Genomic DNA, 19,115 nt, shown 5'->3' with positions numbered 1-19,115 from the left:
TGAAGAAGAGGTAGCGGCGCCGCAATGCATGCCGGGACCACCGCCCCTTAGGCGGAGCCTAACTCGAGATCAGAGCGCGGGACCGAGGAAAGTACGGGTCCCGAGAGGTTGACGGCGCTCTGGCAGTTGAGTGAAGTCTGGTGGCTCCTGAGGTATCTATCCGGGCCGTGAGCTGGGCTTCTATTTAAGCCATCTCTTCCTAATCCTGACTCCCACGCCAGGGGCCCCAGCCGTCCTGTCCCCACCGTGTTTCCCCACGTATGGCGGAGCGGGAGGGCCCCTTCTGGGGATCACGATGATGGGCCCCGCTGACCACTGCTTACCCGCTCTTTCCTGGTGGGACCCTTCAGAAGCTCAATTTCCACGTCTGTAAAACGGTGTCGCAGAAGTAACCACCTTAAAGGGTGTGAGAGTTTAGTGAGAAGTCTTCTCCTGGAATACTTAGTAGGGAGCCTGGTATCTAGGAATCAGTGGTTCACCGTGACCGTCGTGGCCGGTATAGGACGGGTTGTAGCGTTCTGTTTTTCTGTCTCACACATGCCTCCCCTCCTAGGCTTCCCAATTCTTCTGATTGAATATTGGGGACGTCTTGCCCCAAGCTGTACTATTTCACATTTAACAAGTGCTGGTCGTTCTGGCTATTGAAGAGAGTCTTTCTTTGGAAATAGCTTTGTCCAAACATGTTGAAAAAGCTTAATGGAATGCAGGTTAATGCGCCTTATCGTACTGATGCAGCTTACATTTTAGCCGTTCAAATATTTAATACATTGGTATCTAACTCCACTTTTCTCTTTACTAGGAGTGCAAAAATAAAAAGGCCCTCAACATTGCAAGTAGCCTAGAGGGAAGTGAGAAAGCATCTAAAAATGAAGGCTTTTCAGACCATCTGCAGACAGCTCAGAAGTTCAAAGGGGTTTTCTCTAGAACCAACCGCCCATGTGGATTTTTCCACTTCCTCTTACTTTTGTAGCCGGAAGAAAAAAGTGAACCCTTATAAAGAAGTAGACCAGGAAAAGTACTCTGATTTAGTACAATCTGTCTTGTCATCCAGAGGCCTTGCTCAGACTCCAGAATCATTGTTTGAGGAAGATAATTTACTCTATGGACCTGTGAGTAAGTGTAAGCCCCAAAAGCAAGATGAGGAAGCAAAAGCTCCACGAAACTGGTGTCCTCTCTTAATTCCAGAGAGAAGCGTAAAACCAAATGCAACAAGCACTCCTACAATTCCTTTGAGAATCCCTTTGCAAAGAAATACCATACCAAGTGTGACCAAGATCCTTCAGCAGACCATGACATCAGAACAGATTTTCTACTTGGAGAGGTGGAAACAGCGGATGATTCTGGAACTGGGAGAGGATGGCTTTGCCGAATATTCTTCAAGTAATTTTCTCAATCCTGGTTCTGTATGGTTACTGTGTTTTCTAGAACATAGAGCAGTGTCAAAAGACTGAGGGTGTTTTTGACCTGAACTAGTGAGGCACTGCTTTCTAGTGATAATTAGCATCAAATAGCAGTTTATGTGTATTAACTCAATCATCATAACAACCCTATGCAGCATATATACTATTCTCATTTCACAGATTAAACTGAAGCACAGAGAGCAAGTAGTTTGGCTAAATGATGTGGGAAATTTTCATAAGCTACAAACTTAAGTATTAAAGTTGCCTGTTTTCTTTAAGGAAAAGAATCAGTCACCTGATAATGGAATTCTGTTTGTTTGCTAGGCATTCTATTCAGAATGTAGTAAATACCCCTTGCTCTGCTTATCCTTATTGACATGTAAATTTAAGACTTGGAGTAAACTGGAACACATGATTTGTATTTAGATTTTAGTAAATTGAGATAATCTGATGCTCTTAATTAGTAACTGAGAATAAATAAACTTTAGCTTTCAACTCCTAATTTACTAACTTCTTAGGTAAGAAGAATAGCTTCCTTAAAACAGGCTCCATTCAGAAGCAAGGTGAAGGACCATTGGCACAGGTGAATTAGCTGGTCCCCATCAGGATCATATAGTTGCCTTTTATTAAAGCTAGGTTTTTTGTTGATCATTCCTTAGCCCGTGCTTCCCTAGTGGTTGGTAGAGAGCACTTTTAATTTTAAGGGTAATGCACTTATTTTGTGGCATCTTAGAAAAAACTGTGTGTGGGTAACACATTAAACGTGTCACATATATTAAGTATATAGACAGCACCTGGATATGGCAAAAAAAGGTCAAGGTCCTCATCCTTTAGAACATTCCTCAGCTGTGTGGGGGGAGGAATATATGCGAGAATTAACTGCCTTTAGGTAATAAGTAACAATACTAAGCTATTCTTTGCTTTCTAAATAAGCAACATAAAATGAAATTTTTTAATGACGTCTTATGTTTTTTATTTGTACCACTAGAATTTAGAATAGATGTTGTTTCCTCAGGGGAAGTTGTTTTTTATTTTCCTTAAACCTAGAATGTCATAGTTTATGGGGATCCTGAAATCACTGATAAGAAAAGTAAAGGCAGAAACCTGCTAGGAGTGTGGGAACCTAGGACTTGTAGCCCTTGGCACAAAGTAAAAAAGTACTCTTGGAGGCCTCCTTGATAAAGGAATTTCTGTTGGGAATGTGAAGGTGCTCCACTATCCCAAGCAGAGATAAAACTATGGTTGTTTTCCATATAATCAGCTTTGTTGATCTAGATTATTACTCTGATGTGTTTCTCAGTTAATTCAGGATCAATTTTAAGAAACAAGCAGAATCACTTTTTTCTCATAAGAGGCAATCACAGGATTAGTGTCATGCTCCCCCCTACCAACAAAAAAGAAGGGAAGAAAAGAATGAAAAAGCATGTCATTGCCCACTAAATTGATTAATGGGTCAGGAGAGGCAGTTTTTTAAAATACTGTACTGATAAATTCCTTTCTCCCTGCTCTTCCAAAGGCTAGAGCACAGAGATGTGCCCAGAGCTGGCATTCTCCACATTTGGTCAATTTCTCAAGCATCGGTTTACCTTCTGAAGATTGCCAAGGATAAGAAAGTCTGACTTGGATTTATATTTAAGTGTTGATCATAGTGGAAAGGGATGGGGTTTATTTTTTCCAGTTTATTGCTGTAGTGACTTTTTAATCTTAAAATATTATCCATCCTGCCAGTTTATCAGTCAGAATCTTGGAGACTCATGGATTTTTTTTTTTAAATGCACTTTACATACTGGGACTTGAAAACATTTCATTTTCATTGGTCAATTTAATTTACTGAATGAATATTCTGACTTGATGCTATCTGCAATAAATCTTGTGCTTTTTAAAATTTACTTAGATGGGGTGCCTGGGTGGCTCAGTCAGTTAAAGGTCTACCTTTGGCTCAGGTCATGATCCCAGAATCCTGGGATCAAGTCCCGTATCAGGCTCCCTCCTCAGTGGGGAGTGTGCTTCTCCCTCTCCCTCTGCCCCTTCCTCCTGCTCATGCTTGCTCTCTCAAATAAATAAAATCTTTAAAAAATAATAAAATTTACTTAGACAAATTCAATGATATTTAATGTTCTGAGCCTTACAATCTAGGGGATCCTATAATCTAGATTCCCATGTTTGCTGCCTCTTTTTTATTTTTTTAATTTTTTTAATTTTTTTGTTTGCTGCCTCTTTTATGTGAAGAACCCAGCCAAGGGTTAAGTCTGCAGTGGAAAATGAATTGTTTATTTGCTTGGCAATTGATAAAGCAGTTTGTTTTTTTCCTCTTTTGACCAAGCTTCATTAAGCTTGTCTATAGATGAATGCTGTACTTTTACCTAGATTTTAATTCCATCTGTCTTAAAAATCTTGTAGGCCTTTCATATGCTAATAAGTCCAATTGAACCGAGTAAATTTGGAGTGTAATAGCTCAGTTCTTCAGGTGAATTTCATTTAACTCTCCAGGTAATTTCCCAGAAGTGATTCCATTTTTTGACAGTGGTAGAATTGACCTTTCAAAATCCTGGTAAAATAGTATTTGACAAATGTAAAATATGGTTTAAAATTACCTTATTAGATCAAATTTTCCTCATTTTCTATGGGTCTATCTCTATGCATGTATATTTCCTACTTTGCTTCTGTGTATATCTAAATGATGGTCCCTAATTTTGTCTTACTCTGTTCTATGATGGACTGGAATTGAACATGGACTCTGGTGCCAGGCTGCTAGTCTACCTTTTTTGCCTTGGGGCAAATTAACAGCATTGTGTAGGCCTCATTCGTTAAAGTGGGGGTAATGATTCTTATCTTGCTGGTTTGTTGTGTTTGGAAAGTTAAATATTTTGAAAGCGCCAAGGCCACTGCTTAGCACAATGCCTCCTCTTTGTTTCCTTCCCTTATCAAGGAGGAAGTGAATTTGTCCAATTTCTTGGATTTGTTTGTGTTTTCTTAACTTAAAAGTGTGTGAGGATATACAGATAGCAAATCGTTATGTTGTATATCTGAAATGAATACAATCTCAATTATACATCAAATTTTTCTTAAGCATATGAGGAAAATTTTCAGGACAGAGCAACTGTCTTAAGCTGTTCTAGCCCCTCCAAAAAGTGCAGAAGAGTGTTACATATTTCCTCTTGCCCCCAAGCCCAAAACATCCAATTTGTTTTTGATATGCCTTGATTTTCATACCTTGCCATTCATTAAGCCTGTTAGTAAAAGGATTCTCCCACCTATATTCATTAATTCAGTGTTGGTTGTAAAAAAACTGAAAACTGAACAGAAGTTACTAAAATGGATACTTAAAATCACAGTATGGTACACTAGGTGTGGTGCTATTGCCCCCAGATCTTCAACTGTAACTTTGGCCTAATTCTACTAGAAATTCTTTATTTTAATTCATTTTATTGTTCAAACTATTTTAGTTCCTTTGCTTTTCAAAGTGCATTCTTAGATTTCACAAGAGGCTAAATAAAATGTGGTATCTTAGCAGTTGTCACTTAAAGGTAACTTAATATTATTTCTAATTTTATTGTTCAAAGGTTTTTAAGTATTTGTTTTTTAGTACTAGCTTTGTTCTTGTTTGTTTTTCTTTTCCCCCTGATTTTCTTTTCAGATATATTTTTACAAGGGAAACGGTTCCATAAAGCCTTGGAAAGCATACTTGCACCCCAAGGGGACTTGAAAGAGAGAGATGAGAATCTCGAATCTGGATATATCGAAAGTGTCCAGCATATCCTGAAAGATGTCAGTGGAGTGCGAGCTCTTGAAAGCGCTGTTCAGCATGAGACCTTAAAGTATGTAGGTCTACTGGACTGTGTGGCTGAATATCAGTAAGTATTAGATTTTTTTTTTCTATCAAAGTGTGGAGATAAAGTAATGCAGGTCTGTCAAACTCTGTTTTTCCTCTGAACTCCTGCTTCAGGGTGCAGCCCTGTGAAGTCAAAACCTCTACGATACATAAAAGAATTGGGTATGGGGCAGGAGGTAAGGACAGATACAGGAGGAAGAGCCTCATAATTCTTGTAAATCTGTGTTCCAGAATCAAAGTGTTTGGTGGAGAAAAGGTATAATTTTTCAATATCCAGCATGTTCCTTCTTCCCTACCCCCAAGCAAGCTACTAACCACTAGATCCAATTTGATGGGGCACCCAAGTGGCTCAGTCGGTTAAGCGTCCAACTCTTGTTTTTGGCTCAGGTCCTGATCTCAGGGTCATGAGATCGAGCACTGGGTCAGGCTGTGTGCTAAGTGTGGAGTCAGCTTAAGACTCTCTCCCTCTCCCTCTGTCCTTCCCCCTCCCCCCTGCAACTCGCATGCATGCTTTCTCACTCTCTCTCTAAAATAAATAACTCTTAAAAAAAAAAAAGAAAGATCCACTTTGATTCCTGCATTTTCTTTCCCATTTCCCTAAAAATAGCACCTTGACCTGTTTGCCCTGAAAATCATTTCTTTTTCTGACTTCCAGGCTGTGTTTGACATGGATAGGAACCCTGAGCTTACTAAAGCTTCCTGTGGTTTTTAAATAGCTGCTCTGTTACTGTTTTCCCCATTTACTCCAGATTCCAAGGGGAGATCTAACCTGCAGATACCCCTATTCCAAAAAGATGTGGGCGACCCACAGGATAGGTAAAAACCTGTAACTCTTGGGGCGCCTGGGTGGCTCAGTTGGTTAAGCGACTGCCTTCGGCTCTGGTAATGATCCTGGAGTCCTGGGATGAGTCCCGCATCGGGCTCCCTGCTCAGTAGGGAGTCTGCTTCTCCTTCTTACCCTCCCCCCTCTCATGCTCTCTCTATCTCATTCTCTCTCTCAAATAAATAAAATCTTAAATAAAACAAAACCTGGAACTCTAGTCAAAATTTAAATTTTAAAAAAATTGACAATATTCATTAGTCTGGAAACTGTTCAGGCCACCCAGCAGTTCTGTGCCATAATTGCCTCATATCTGAGAAGAGCCCTGTGTGCCTAGAAATTTAATAGGCTATTTTTAGCTGCCCTTTAGTTAACCGAGGTAGCCATACAATCAATTCTACCCAAGGCCTTCCAGAAGTTCCTGACACCATGGGTACCTGGGGGCCTCAGTCAGTTGGGCATCTACCTTCGGCTCACGTAATGATCCCAGAGTCCCTAGTTAGAATCCTGAGCAGAGAGTCTGCTTTTCCCTCTAACCCTCCCCTCTCTTGTGCTTTCTCTCTCTTTCTCAAATGAATAAGTAAAATCTTAAAAAAAAAAAAAAAAAAGTTCCTGACACCAAACACTTCACAGTGATGTCCACAGTACTGATGTTTGTTTTCTGCTCTTTAGGTGGAAAGCATCAACATTGAGAATATATGCATTGAATATTTTTGAAAATTAAGGTTTCAGAAATTTTAAAAACTTTTTTAATAGGTAATATATGTGTTTGGTTAACCCAAGCTACTAAAATAAGTCTCCCATCTCCACTTTTTCTTTAAAAAAGGTTTTTAATGTGGTAAAATATACGTAGCATAAAATTTACCATAAACTTCACCATTTTTAAGTATACAATTGAGTATCATTAAATACATTCATAATGTTGTACAGCCGTCAACACCATCCATCTCCAGGACATGTCATCTTATAAAACTGAAATTCTGTGCCCATTAAACAGTAATCACTGTACTCTCCCCTACTTCCAGCCCCTGGCAACCATATTCTACTTTTAGTCTCTATGAATTTATTCTTTCATACCTCATGTGGGTAGAATCAAAGTATTTGTCTTTTTGTGACTGACTTATCTTTATCCTTGCACTTTACACACTTTTTTTTAAAGTTTTTCCTGTAAGCCAATTTGTTTATTTTGTTGTTGTTGCCTGTGCCTTTGGTGTCACATCCAGTAAATCACCACCAAATCCAGTGTCATTAAGCTTGGACCCTATGTTTTCTTCTAAGAGTTTTATGTAGTTTTAAATCTTACCTTTAGGTCATGGATCCATTTTGAGTTAATTTCTGTATATGGTGTTGGGTAAGAATCCAACTTCATTCTTTTGCATGTGGATGTCCAGTTTCCCCAGTACCATGTGTTGAAAAGACTGTCCTTTCCTCATTGAACAGACTCGGCACCTTTGTCAAAAATCACGTGTATGTGAGGGTTTATTTCTAGGCTGTCTATTCATTTATATCGGTCTATGTGTCTGTCTTTAAACAAGTACCATACTATTTTAATTATTAGAGCTTTGTAGTAAGTTTTGAAATTAGCAAGTGTGAGTCCTCCACAGTTTTGTTCTTTTTCAAGTTTGTTTTGGCTTTTCAGAGTCCCTTGAGATTCCATGTGGATTTTAGGATGGGTTTTCAATTTGTCCAAAAATCGTCATTGAGATTTTTATAGATTGTATTAAATTTGTAGATCACTTTGGGTAATAATGAACATCCTAACAATATTAAATCTTCCAATCCGTGAACATGGGGCATATTTCCATTTCGGTCTTTAATTTCTTTCAGTAATGATTTGCAGTTTTCATTGTGCAAGTCTTTAGTCTCCTTGGTTAATTCCCAAGTATTTTATTCATTTTGATGTTATTATACGGAATTGTTTTTGTAATTTCCTTTCCATATTGTTCATTGTTTATGTATAGAAATGCTCTTGAATTGTGTGTTGACTTTGTATCGTGATACTTTGCTGAATTTATTTATATAGTCCTACTAGTTTTTGTGTGGATTCTTTAGAGTTTTTAACATAAAAGATCATCCATCTGTGAACAGAGATAATTTTACTTCTTCCTTTCTAGTTTGGATGCTTTTTTATTTGTTTGTCTTGCCTAATTGCTCTGGCTAGAACATCCAGATCTGTTGAATAGAAGTGGTGAAAGCAGACAGCCTTGCCTTGTTCCTGATCTTAGAGGAAAACCTTCCAGTCTTTCAACATTGAGTATGATGTTTGCTGTGGGCTTTTCATATATGGCTTTTATTATTTTGAGGTAGTTTTTTTTCCTATCCCTAGCTTGTTGAGTATTTTTTTCATAAAGGGTATTTCATTTTGTCAAATGCTTTTTCTTCATCAATTAAGATGATTTTAAGTGGTTTCCTTCATTCTGTTAATAAGGTATATCACATTGGTTGATTTTTGTGTTAAACCGCCCTTGCATTCCAGTAATAAAGCCCACTTTGTGATGGTGTATAATTCTTTTAATATGTTGCTGAATTTGATTTGCTACTATTTTGTTGAGGAGTTTTGCATCTGTATACATAAGGATTATTATTCTGTAGTTTTCTTGTAGTGTCTTTGTCTAACTTTGGTATCAGGGTAATGCTAGATTCATAGAATGAGTTAAGAAGAGTTCCCTACTTTTCAATTTCTTTGGAAACGTTTTTATTATTGGTATTAGTTATGTAAATATTTGGTGGCATTCGCCCATGAAGTTATTGGATCTAGAGCTTTTAGTTGCCAGGAGATTTTTGATTACTGATGAAATCTCCTTTTTAATTATAGAGCTGTTCAGATACTCTATTTCTTCATGATTTAGTCCTGGTAGGTTTTGTGTTGTTAGGAATTTGTTTATTTCATCTAGGTTATCCAACTTGTTGGCATATGATTTTTCATAGTGCTCTCATCCTTTTTATTCTGTAGAATTAGTAGTAATGTCCCAGTTTCATTGCTGATTTATGTAATTTGAGTTGTCTTCCTTTTTTTCTAAGTCCATCTAGCTAAAGGTTTGTCAATTTTGTTGATCCTTTCAAAAAACCAATGTTTATTTTCATTGATTTTTTTTTCCTATTGGTTTTCTATTCTGAATTTCATTTATCTTTAATCTCTCTTATCTCCTATAAAGGTTTACTTTGGGGTTGTTGGTTTTTTTTTTTTTTGGTTCCTTAAGTTGTAAGATTAGGATGTTGATTTGATTACTTGTTTTTTAATAGAAGTATTTATTGTTGTATAGCTTCCTTAATACTGTTTTCACTGTGTCCTGTAAGTTTTGGTATGCTGTGTTTTCATTTTTATTCACCTCTAAGTATCTTCTAATTTCCCCTGTGATTTCTTCTTTGGTTGATTATGTTAATTTCCACACATTAGTGATTTTTTTCCAATTTTACTTCTTTTATTGATTTCTAACTTCATCTTGTGATTGGAGAAGATACTTTGTGTAATATCTGTCTTTTTAAATATATTGAGGCTTAATTTATGGCCTAATAAATGGTTTGTCCTGGAAAGTGTCCTGTGTGTGCTTGAAAAGGTGTGTATTCTGTTGGGTAGAGAGTACTATATGTCCATTAGATCTAGTTGGTTTATTGTGTTGTTTTAAGTCCTTTATTTCCTCACTTCCTTCTGTCTGGTTCTATCCATTATTGAAAATAGGTATTGAGGTCTCCAACTATTATAGAACTGTATTTCTGGAGGACCTGGCTTGCTCATTTGGAAGAGCATGTGACTGTTGATCTCAGGGTCAGAGCCCCATGTTGGATATAGAGAATACTTAAATAAAAGTTAAAAAAGAACAACAACTGTATTTCTCCCTTCAATTTTGTCAGTTTTTGCTTCATATATTTTGCTAGTCTGTTACTAGGTGCACAAATGTCTATAATTGTTATATCTTCGGGCACCTGGGTGACTCAGTCGTTGAGCGTCTGCCTTCGGCTCGGGTCACGATCCCAGGGTCCTGGGATCAAGCCCCGCATCGGACTCCCTGCTCGGCGGGGGGCCTGCTTCTCCCTCTCCCACTCCCCCTGCTCCTGTTCCTGCTCTCGCTGTGTCTCTCTGTCAAATAAATGGATAAAATCTTAAAAAAAAAAAAATTGTTATATCTTCTTGATGTATCGAACCTTTTATTAATATATAATGTCTTTCTTTGTCTCGTCTTTTTCTATTTAAAGACTATTTTGTCTGCTATTAGAGCCACCTTTGCTTTCTTTTGGTTATTATTTGCATGGAATATCTTTTTCTATCTTTTCACATTCAGCCTATTTGTGTCTTTGAGTATACAGTGAGTCTCTTGTAGACAGCATATAGTTGAATCATGTGTTTTATCCATTCTGCCAGTCTCTGTCTTTTGATTGGACAGTTTAATCCATTTAAATTTAAATTAGTTATTGATAAGGGGAGGTGTCATTTTATTTATTTTCTATAGGCATTATAGCTTTTTTGTCTCATTTCCTATATGTTACTGTCTTTTTTGTGTTTTGTTTTCCTTTTTTGTAGTGAAACATTTCAATTTCTCATTCCCTTTTGTGTATATTCTATAGCTATTTTCCTTGTGATTACCAGAGGGATTACATTTAACATCCCAGTTATTAACACTCTAATTTGAATTTGTACCGACTTAACTACAATGACATACGAAGACTGCTCCTTCACAACTCTATCCCTGTCCATTTCAGTTGTTGATGTCACAAAATTGTCTTTATATATCAGTGCCTCAAAACATAAACTAATATTTTTTTTTAGGCTTAGATTTATTAATCTCTTAAATTATGTAGAAAACAACCCACTCACCCATCCATGGGCCCCTCCCTCTTTGCGGCATGCGGTCTCTGGCACCTGAGGTGCATGGCTCATTGCCAGCAGCAGGATGCTGCTGGCAGGTTAAGGCTAAGAGTTAGAAAGGGAGTCAGTATATCTTTAAAAGTCTTGCAGAAGTGGCAAGATTGCTTGGTGGATCCAATAGAATGTGTAATATTGTGGATTTACAAATATAAGGAAATGTGACTGCAGAGCAACTGAGACAAAAGGAAATGGCCAACTTGGAGCATGATTGAGAACTAGCTCTGATGGGGCAGGAAATGATGGAGAGACCAAAGTCAGAGGAGCTCCTGTTTCAGCAGCAATAGCTAATATTCCAGCTAGAGTTGGAAATGCAAGACAAAGGTTAGGAGAACTGCAGAGAGCTCAAGAACAATCAGAGAAGGAGATGAGTGGGTCAGCTGGGTGGCTCAGCCAGTTAAGCGTCTACCTTCCACTTAGGTCATGATCTTAGGGTTCTAGGATCGTGCCAGCATCTGGCTCCCTGCTCCTCAAGGGAGCCTGCTTCTCCCTCTCCCTCTACCCTTCCCACACAACCCCCCCGCCCGCCACACTCTTGCTCACAACACTCTCTGTCTCAAATAAAATCTTAAAAAAAGGGGGGGGGAGATGAGAATGAGTATAAGAAATAAGAGTAAAGATGTTTCCCATTCAGAGGATATAGCAGCAGACTCAGGCAAGACACTAGTTGAAATTAGTGCTCTGTATGGGGCAGCTAACTTGAGCAGAGTGGAAGAACATGATGAACCAGTGCTATCTGATGTTTCATTAAACATTGATCAAGATTTGTATGATCAACCAACCTAAAAGCAATAATTTCTTCTGTTTGTTTCAAGTTTACAAAAAAAACTGTAGAAGATAAAAAGTGGAGTTATAAATCATTGTTACAAGAATGCTTGCTTTTATAATCGCCCATGTATTTACCTTTATTGAGGTCTTTAGGCATCTTTAAGACTAAAAAGGTCTTTGTCTAGTAGAACTGCCATCACATCTTTTTCAGGGACAGTTTCTGTTGATTTATTTTTTTCCTTTGAATGGGCCATACTCCTGTTTCTTTGTATGCCTTGTGATTTTTGTTGTTGTTGAAAACTGGATATTTGAATCTAATATTAATGTAATTCTGGAAATCAGGTTCTCCCTCTGCCACAGGGTTTGCTGGACTTTGTTCATTGTGGGATTTTTTTTGTTTTGTTTTTTTGTGGGGTTTTTTTAATTTTCTTTTTTTTTTAAGATTTTATTTATTTATTTGACAGGGGGATGCGGAGAGAACAAGCAGGGGGAGTGGCAGGCAGAGGAAGAAGCAGACTCCCTGCAAAGCAGGAAGCCCAATGTGGGGCTGGATCCCAGAACCCTGAGATCATGACCTGAGCGGAAGGCAGACACTTAACTGACTGAGCCACCCAGGCGCCCCTGTTCATTGTTTTTGTTTGGGGTTTTGTTATTGTTCTTGTAGGCTATCTCTGTGCTAAGGATCAGCCTGAAGTATAAACTTAAGGTCTTCTCAAGGCTTTTCTGAGCCTGTGTCCTTCCCTGGACATGCACAGTCACTTTCTAATTTTCCCCGTAGATGCAGTTGCTTTTGGATGTTGTAGTCTTTAGTATCTAATTCCCAAAAGGGGAAAAAGAGAAAAATGAAGAGTTGGAAAAAATGGGCATCGGCCCTTTAAGTCCTCTGGAAGTCATTCAGTTGGAGGGTGAGGGGCTTATGGCAGTAGGGGGAGGTGCAGTAACAATGGCCACCCTGCTCTTGTCTTCACCTCTGTGACCAGTGATCAGTGATGAGAGCACAGATCCCTGACATTTGGAGAATGGGGCCCTTTTTGTCCACTCATTCCCACAAGCTGTGTACCGTGCTGTTCCAAGATCATGTGTACAGCTGCCTGCCCCATGAGAAGGAGCGGGGGAATGGGTAGCTGTTAAGAGCCGAAATTGACCAAAATTAACCAAGAGTTTACCATCTAAGCCTTCAACAGGCTCTAGATTTCCAATAATTAGACAGATTCTGCCATTGCAGTTGTCTAGGTGGGCCTACAGATTTCTGGTGCTTCCTACTCTTCCATTTTCCCAGAATCCTCCACCCCCACTCTGGTTTTAAGTTCTTGGTGACCCTGGGGTGCCTGGGTAGCTCAGTCGGTTAAGCATCTGGCTCTTGATTTTGGCTCAGGTCTCGATATCAGGGTCGTGAGATCAAGCATGGGGCTCCAGCATGGAGCCTGTTTTAGATTTCCTCTCTCTCTCCCTCTCTCTCCTCACCCCCCCATTCCTCCCTCCCTCCCTCCCTTCCTCTCTCTTTCCCTCCCTCTCTAAAGATAAAGTTCTTGTGGTCCTGAGATATTTTATGACTGTATTTATAATCATTTGTCTCCACCCCCACTTACTAACACAAAGTGCCAATCCCTGCGTTTTTTTCATTCTGAAAATATTTTAGAGATCTTCCCTTATTAGTTTATGTAGATCTGCAACATCCTTTCCTCTTTTAATAATTCTCCACCACTCAATTAACAGTTATAAAACTTAGTCACATCTGCTTCCGATTTTTTTTTAAATATACCATAAATTAAGCTCACATCACCTGTAACCACATCTTCCCTCCTCTCAGTCCCCTGGCCAAAGACAATCACTGTGAGAAGTTTGCTGCTGTGTCCTAGGCTACTTCCTATACTACTTAACACGCCCACCATACCGGATAGTGCATATACAACACATTGCCAGTGTGCTTTCTACATACATACACAACACTGTGTATAGTACACATACACAGAATACCATGTATTGTTACCTCCATGTCTGTGAGAGTCACAATATATAGAAATTTCTATGTACCTAGTATCACAAAGCTGGTAAGATATTAGGCTCTGGAGCCAGGCTGGCTGGGTTTGGTTTCTGGCTTTTCATCTTAACCTTAGGCTAGTTAGCCTCTCTGTACTTCTGTTTGTTCATCTGTAAAATAAGACAAAAGGACTTACCTTATAGAGTTGTTATAGAGTTTAATGAGACATTCTCTGTATAGTACTTAAAATGCAAACTACTCAATAAATGTTAGCATGATGATTTTGATCTTGTTCTCTCTTTTTAACTGTTGTTTAGTATTCCTTTGTATTTTTTTTTTAAGATTTTATTTATTTATTTGACAGAGAGACACAGCCAGAGAGGGAAAACAAGCAGGGGGAGTGGGAGAGGGAGAAGGGAGCCCGATGTAGGGCTCAATACCAGGACCCTGGAATCATGACCTGAGCCAAAGGCAGACGCTTAATGACTGAGCCACCCAGGCGCCCCTGGTATTCCTTTGTATTAATGAACCATTTCCCTTTTGGGAACATTCAGGTTATTTCTAGTTTTTCATAATTACAGATTGCAGCAGTGTACATGTCTCCTTGTATATGGCTGTGAGGTTCACTTGTTGGTTTGTTTTTGTGGATCATATATATAGTTTGGATAAATTCAGTTGGTCTGAAGTAGGCCTGGATCTGAATATGTAGATTTTCCAGGCACTTTTCATTCACACCCAGGGTATCAAACCATTGCTCTCCAGTGCATACCGAAAAGGGAAATTGCTGGCTTAAAGGGTACAGGCATTTTCAGTTGTCCCAGGTGTGAGTGTGCTTATTTGTGCACACCTTTAATGACACAGTATTAGACACAATTGATTAACATTGTCTCTCATGGTTTCAGTCTGCATTTCACTTAAGTTAGGCTGCATCTTTTTTGTTCTGAACTGTCTTAGTGCGGTTTTAATTTAATTTTTTTTTAAGATTTCATTTATTTATTTGATAGCAGGAGAGAACAGGGAGGGGGAGCGGCAGAGGGAGAGGGAGAAGCAGGCTCCCCGCAGAGCAAGGAGCCCGATGTGGGGCTCGATCCCAGGACCCTGGGATCACGACCTGAGCCGAAGGCAGATGCATAACGACTGAGCCACCTAGGTGCCCCATTAATGTCTTTTTCTGACTTTGTTTAGAACTCCTTCCAGAATGCTGGGGTAACTCGGGGCTTTCTGTTTCTGGCTCTATGATATTGAATCCAGAAAGACTTTTCTGTGGATAGTAAACTCATTCACGTTTTGGAGGTATGGGGTAACACTTAGAGAAGGAGCCAGAGGGACCACATTGAGCTTTCTGTTCCCTCTTGGGCGGTCACCTACTACTAAAAATGTCTTTTCCACATTATTAAGTTCTGCAAGTTATAGTGTGTTGCAAGAAACAGTGGTCCATGTCGGAAATCTTTATTTTAGGGTATTTTGATTTATTCCAGGTTGAGAACTGTGAAGCCCCCTGGTGATACTGGCGCCCTCTCTTCATTTGCATAGATTATAATTGTTTTGTAATATTGCAAAGTTTGACAGACAGTAAAACTACCTCTGACCTGCACTGTCCAAGAGAGTACCCACTAGCCACATACGACCATTAAATACTTGAGTGTGGCCAATCTAAAGTGAGGTATGCTGTAAATATACTACAAAGTAGGTTTCAGTGACTTAGTACAAAAAAGAATGTAAAGTATCTCATTAATAACATTTTTATATTACATAATGAAATATTTTGGGTATGTTTGGGTTAAATAAAATATTAAAATTTCACCTATATTTTCTTTTTTGATGTGGTTACTAGAAAATTTGAAATAACATATATAGCTTGCATTTTATTTCTTTTAGTGCTACTCTAGGTTGACTTTATGAGTACCTTGCATAAGTTGTAACTCTAGAGCTGTGGCGACAGGTAGGTAACATGCATACTTTGTACAGAATCTCCCTCTAAACTGCTGGTTTTGAAATTGAAGTTCATGAAAGACAGAATGAACAGATGGTCACCAGTTATCAGTCTGCTCACCCTGTGATCCTTCTGATATCTGCACTTGGCAAGTATAAAATCCCACCAGGAGAGGGGTGATAGGAAGGAATGTACTGGTTATTTGACTTTTTTAAAGTGGCAGGAATTTTTTTATTTTTTTCAATATCCCTAATAGTAAGACACCAACCCTGTGTGTAGACTTTCAGGGTAGGGACCAAGTCTTCTTATTTGTATTTTTGCATTTGTATTTTGCACTGGTGCCTATTAAATGCTGATAGATCTGAACCCCAGCTTTGGTTTCTGAGCAAGAGAATTTCCGGAGCAGCGTGATGCTTTTGTCGTTTATGATGGGGACTTTGCTTTTGGTCTGTTGTGGTTCATCCTGATAGATATTTGAAATAAGATCAACTAAGATAATGATAGACATAGTTTCAATTCCCGTGTCAACTGTTAAATAAGGCCATGGAGGTCCAAAGGACTTTGGAGAAAGTTTAGAAACTGGAACTGTGGGAAAGTTCCCCAGCACTTCTGCATGGGTCCACACCTGTAACTCTAGCCAGTGTGCTTCCGGAAGCATTTCCCATCATGCCCCTGACAGGCCTATTACTGACCTGAACGTAGAACTCAAAGGAAAGAGAACATCACACTTCTCTGATTCCCAGAAGTAAAGCTCAGAGGAGCTGTCTTTTTGGAAAGTGGAGAATAGAAGCAACAGTCATTGAGTGATAAGTAGTAAACCATACCTAAGAAGAGGCTTAACCTCTTACAGTTTCTCAGTTTGAACCATTACCTACGAAGACTTCCTTTGGTTTCTCTTTAGGGGCAAGCTGTGTGTGATTGATTGGAAGACATCAGAGAGACCGAAACCTTACATTCGAAATACATTTGACAACCCGCTGCAGGTTGTGGCCTATGTTGGTGCCATAAATAATGATGTCAACTATAGCTTTCAGGTCAGGACACTGAGCCTCAACTTACATAATGCCTTGCTTCGTGCTTATTTATGGCTACTCAACTCCTTGTGATTTTTACTCTGTTTGTGTCCCACTGCTCACTCTGTTCCTTGTCCTTCTACCACCTTAAAAAGCACTTCCCGCTGTTCTGAGCTTTCCGTCATCGCTAATAGTGCTCGAGTGTTTACAGTCTGTTCTTCAATATCTTGTCATCTTTGTGTTCTTATGTATCCTGGTGCAATCTTTTATCAACCCCTCTTAGAAACAGTTAGGAGCTATTACTATAGATTGTTTTGTTCTGAGTTTGCCATAGAGCAAGAAGGAAATGAACCTCAGCTCTGGTCCTATATTGTACAAATACCGGAACTGCCCTGTGTTTCTTCCTAGGTTCAGTGTGGCCTAATTGTGGTGGCCTACAAAGATGGATCCCCTGCCCACCCACATTTCATGGACACTGAGCTCTGTTCCCAGTACTGGGCCAAGTGGCTTCTTCGACTAGAAGAATATACAAAGAAGGAAAAGAACCAGAATATTCAGAAACCAGATTAGGGGACAGAATGATATCTGGGAACATTCACTAGTTCCTCACAGTTTGGGAAGATCTATTGATGTTTACGGTAGAGATGCCACAGGATCTGAGAGCTACATAACCCAAGTGGAAGTATTTGTTGAAATGTATTACAACTAAAAAGATCAAAAAGTCAGAAAAGTTTAGATTTTAAGGGTTGGACTTGAGCACATAAAAGAAGCACAAGTAAGGATGGTCTATCATTTACCTGGAAAAGGGAAGCAGGATTCACACAGCATTGGTGGCTCTTGGACTCCCCTGTAGAACTTTCTGTATTCCAAGCAGGACGCCCAGTCCTTGAATTAAGATTGGAGGGCATGAGGCTTGGTGTGCAAGAAGTTCCCCAGGGTACCCCAGGAGGGAAGGGGTCACACGCCCCCACGGTGTGTGTGGTGGGAGAAATCGCATCGGCCAACTCCTACTGCCAACATGGTTTCCTAAAACTGGTTTTAATATGTTGAGGTTTTCTATATATTTCACTTGGGGGAAAAAAACTTCCATTTAACATTTCAAAAAATTTATTTTTTTCATATTTAATGTGATTCCTTAGCCTCAAGTAAACATTGCTCTCTGGAAAGATGGAGCTTTTTCACATGGTTGATAATCCCCCTTAGCATACCAGTAAATAACCCCCAGGAGTAGCCAGACCCCAGTCTGAGATTCATAATCATGGATATTTTAGTAGCTCTGTTCTGGTTTGAGTCAATGAACCATGTACATAAAGAAAAAGTATCATGTGTGAGATTTTTAAGCTAGGGGGAACAGTAATTTTTGTGTGTTTGATAAGTAATAAAAAGTACTAGTTGTCACTGGGATCGGGAAACTTAAATAAATGCCCACTATAGCTTTGGGGGAAGGCTCCTTGTTTTATGGAATGGGATAGCATTTAAGTTACAGTTGTGGTCTTAAAATAGTAAGGTGCTACAATTAGTTTTTTTCTTTACTTAGCCATTAATTATAAGAAATAAAATATAACATGTGAGTAAAGTAATGAGACTGTTGGTTCTGTTTCTTTTTATTTAGATTTATGTGTTTATAGAGTTAATTTCGTAAACCTGGAAATTGTTTAGATTTTGTATTTAGAAGTTCAGAATTCACAGTATTGCCACTGGCCCAGTAGCTTTGGTGTGAGTTCTACCTAAGTGCGAACAAGAAGGAGGCATCCTTTGCCATGGTCACCTGGCAAGGAAAGTAAGCTTCAGGTAGGAAGAAGCAGGATTGCGGGGGACCTTTCACTGATATACACCTCTCTGTTCTCTTCAAGCAGCAGATATTCACGTAGCCTGTCATTTCCAAACTCAAAAATCAAGTGAGATCATTCAAAGTTGTAACAGATTTTTCCACACTGCTTTAATAAGCCTCCCTCCAGAATTTAGGAGACTAGGCCCAGCAAGACTGCATTTTAATACAGTTCTCTAGGGTTCATAGAAATGAACCTTGGACTTGTCTTGCACCAACTTGCCCAAGCTAATGGCATGCAAGACCCTCAGAGTCTGACCAGGCATACCTTGTATGAGAACAACCAAAGTTAATGCCTGGGCAGGCTTCCCAGAAAGACAAGAACACACCGGTTTCTCACTACAATCCTGATATTCCTCAGATCTCACCAATTAAAGAAGTCTCAATTGTCTTGAGAGGGAAATGTCAATGAAAAGTTTTTTCCCTGCTAAGGCATAGAAGAAGAAAGCCAAGTCTGAGTTTTTAAATGAGACAACTTTTCAAGAATTAGCATGTATATTACTAAATTGTGGGTACCACCTGTTCCTCTAAGTGATATGGCATATTAAACTCCAATGAAATGAAACAAGATTTGTGATGAGGGATTCTCTAAATGAGGATAATGAAAATATTTTTTTTACATTTTTATTTATTTGAGGGATGACTGGGTGGCTCAGTCAGTTAAGCATCTGCCTTTGGC

The 19,115-nt window shown here is 39.1% G+C and overlaps 1 protein-coding gene across 1 annotated transcript; it reads left to right on the top strand.

The window, feature by feature from the left end:
* The first annotated feature begins 70 nt into the window (after positions 1–70).
* On the top strand, positions 71–18,174 carry MGME1 (mitochondrial genome maintenance exonuclease 1). Its single transcript, XM_028113005.2, has 5 exons — positions 71–152; positions 800–1,380; positions 5,038–5,254; positions 16,497–16,629; positions 17,017–18,174. Exons 2-5 carry the CDS (start codon positions 867–869, stop codon positions 17,176–17,178), a joined length of 1,026 nt encoding a protein of 341 aa, XP_027968806.1. The 5' UTR covers positions 71–152; positions 800–866; the 3' UTR covers positions 17,179–18,174.
* The last annotated feature ends 941 nt before the right edge of the window (positions 18,175–19,115 follow it).

Source organism: Eumetopias jubatus, unplaced genomic scaffold (assembly GCF_037043125.1).
Source record: "Eumetopias jubatus isolate StellerSeaLion01/CBP00866 unplaced genomic scaffold, mEumJub1_p1.0 scaffold_9, whole genome shotgun sequence".
In the NCBI taxonomy this organism is placed as follows: Eukaryota; Metazoa; Chordata; class Mammalia; order Carnivora; family Otariidae; genus Eumetopias; species Eumetopias jubatus.
This window is presented reverse-complemented; position numbering and strand designations above follow the sequence as displayed.

Excerpts from the sequence above, each read along its gene's own strand:
- MGME1 (XM_028113005.2), top strand. The coding sequence starts at position 867 with ATGAAGGCTTTTCAGACCATCTGCAGACAGCTCAGAAGTTCAAAGGGG. Across the intron at positions 1,381-5,037 it reads CTTTGCCGAATATTCTTCAA|ATATATTTTTACAAGGGAAA; the intron begins GTAATTTTCTCA and ends TTTTCTTTTCAG. Across the intron at positions 5,255-16,496 it reads GACTGTGTGGCTGAATATCA|GGGCAAGCTGTGTGTGATTG; the intron begins GTAAGTATTAGA and ends GTTTCTCTTTAG.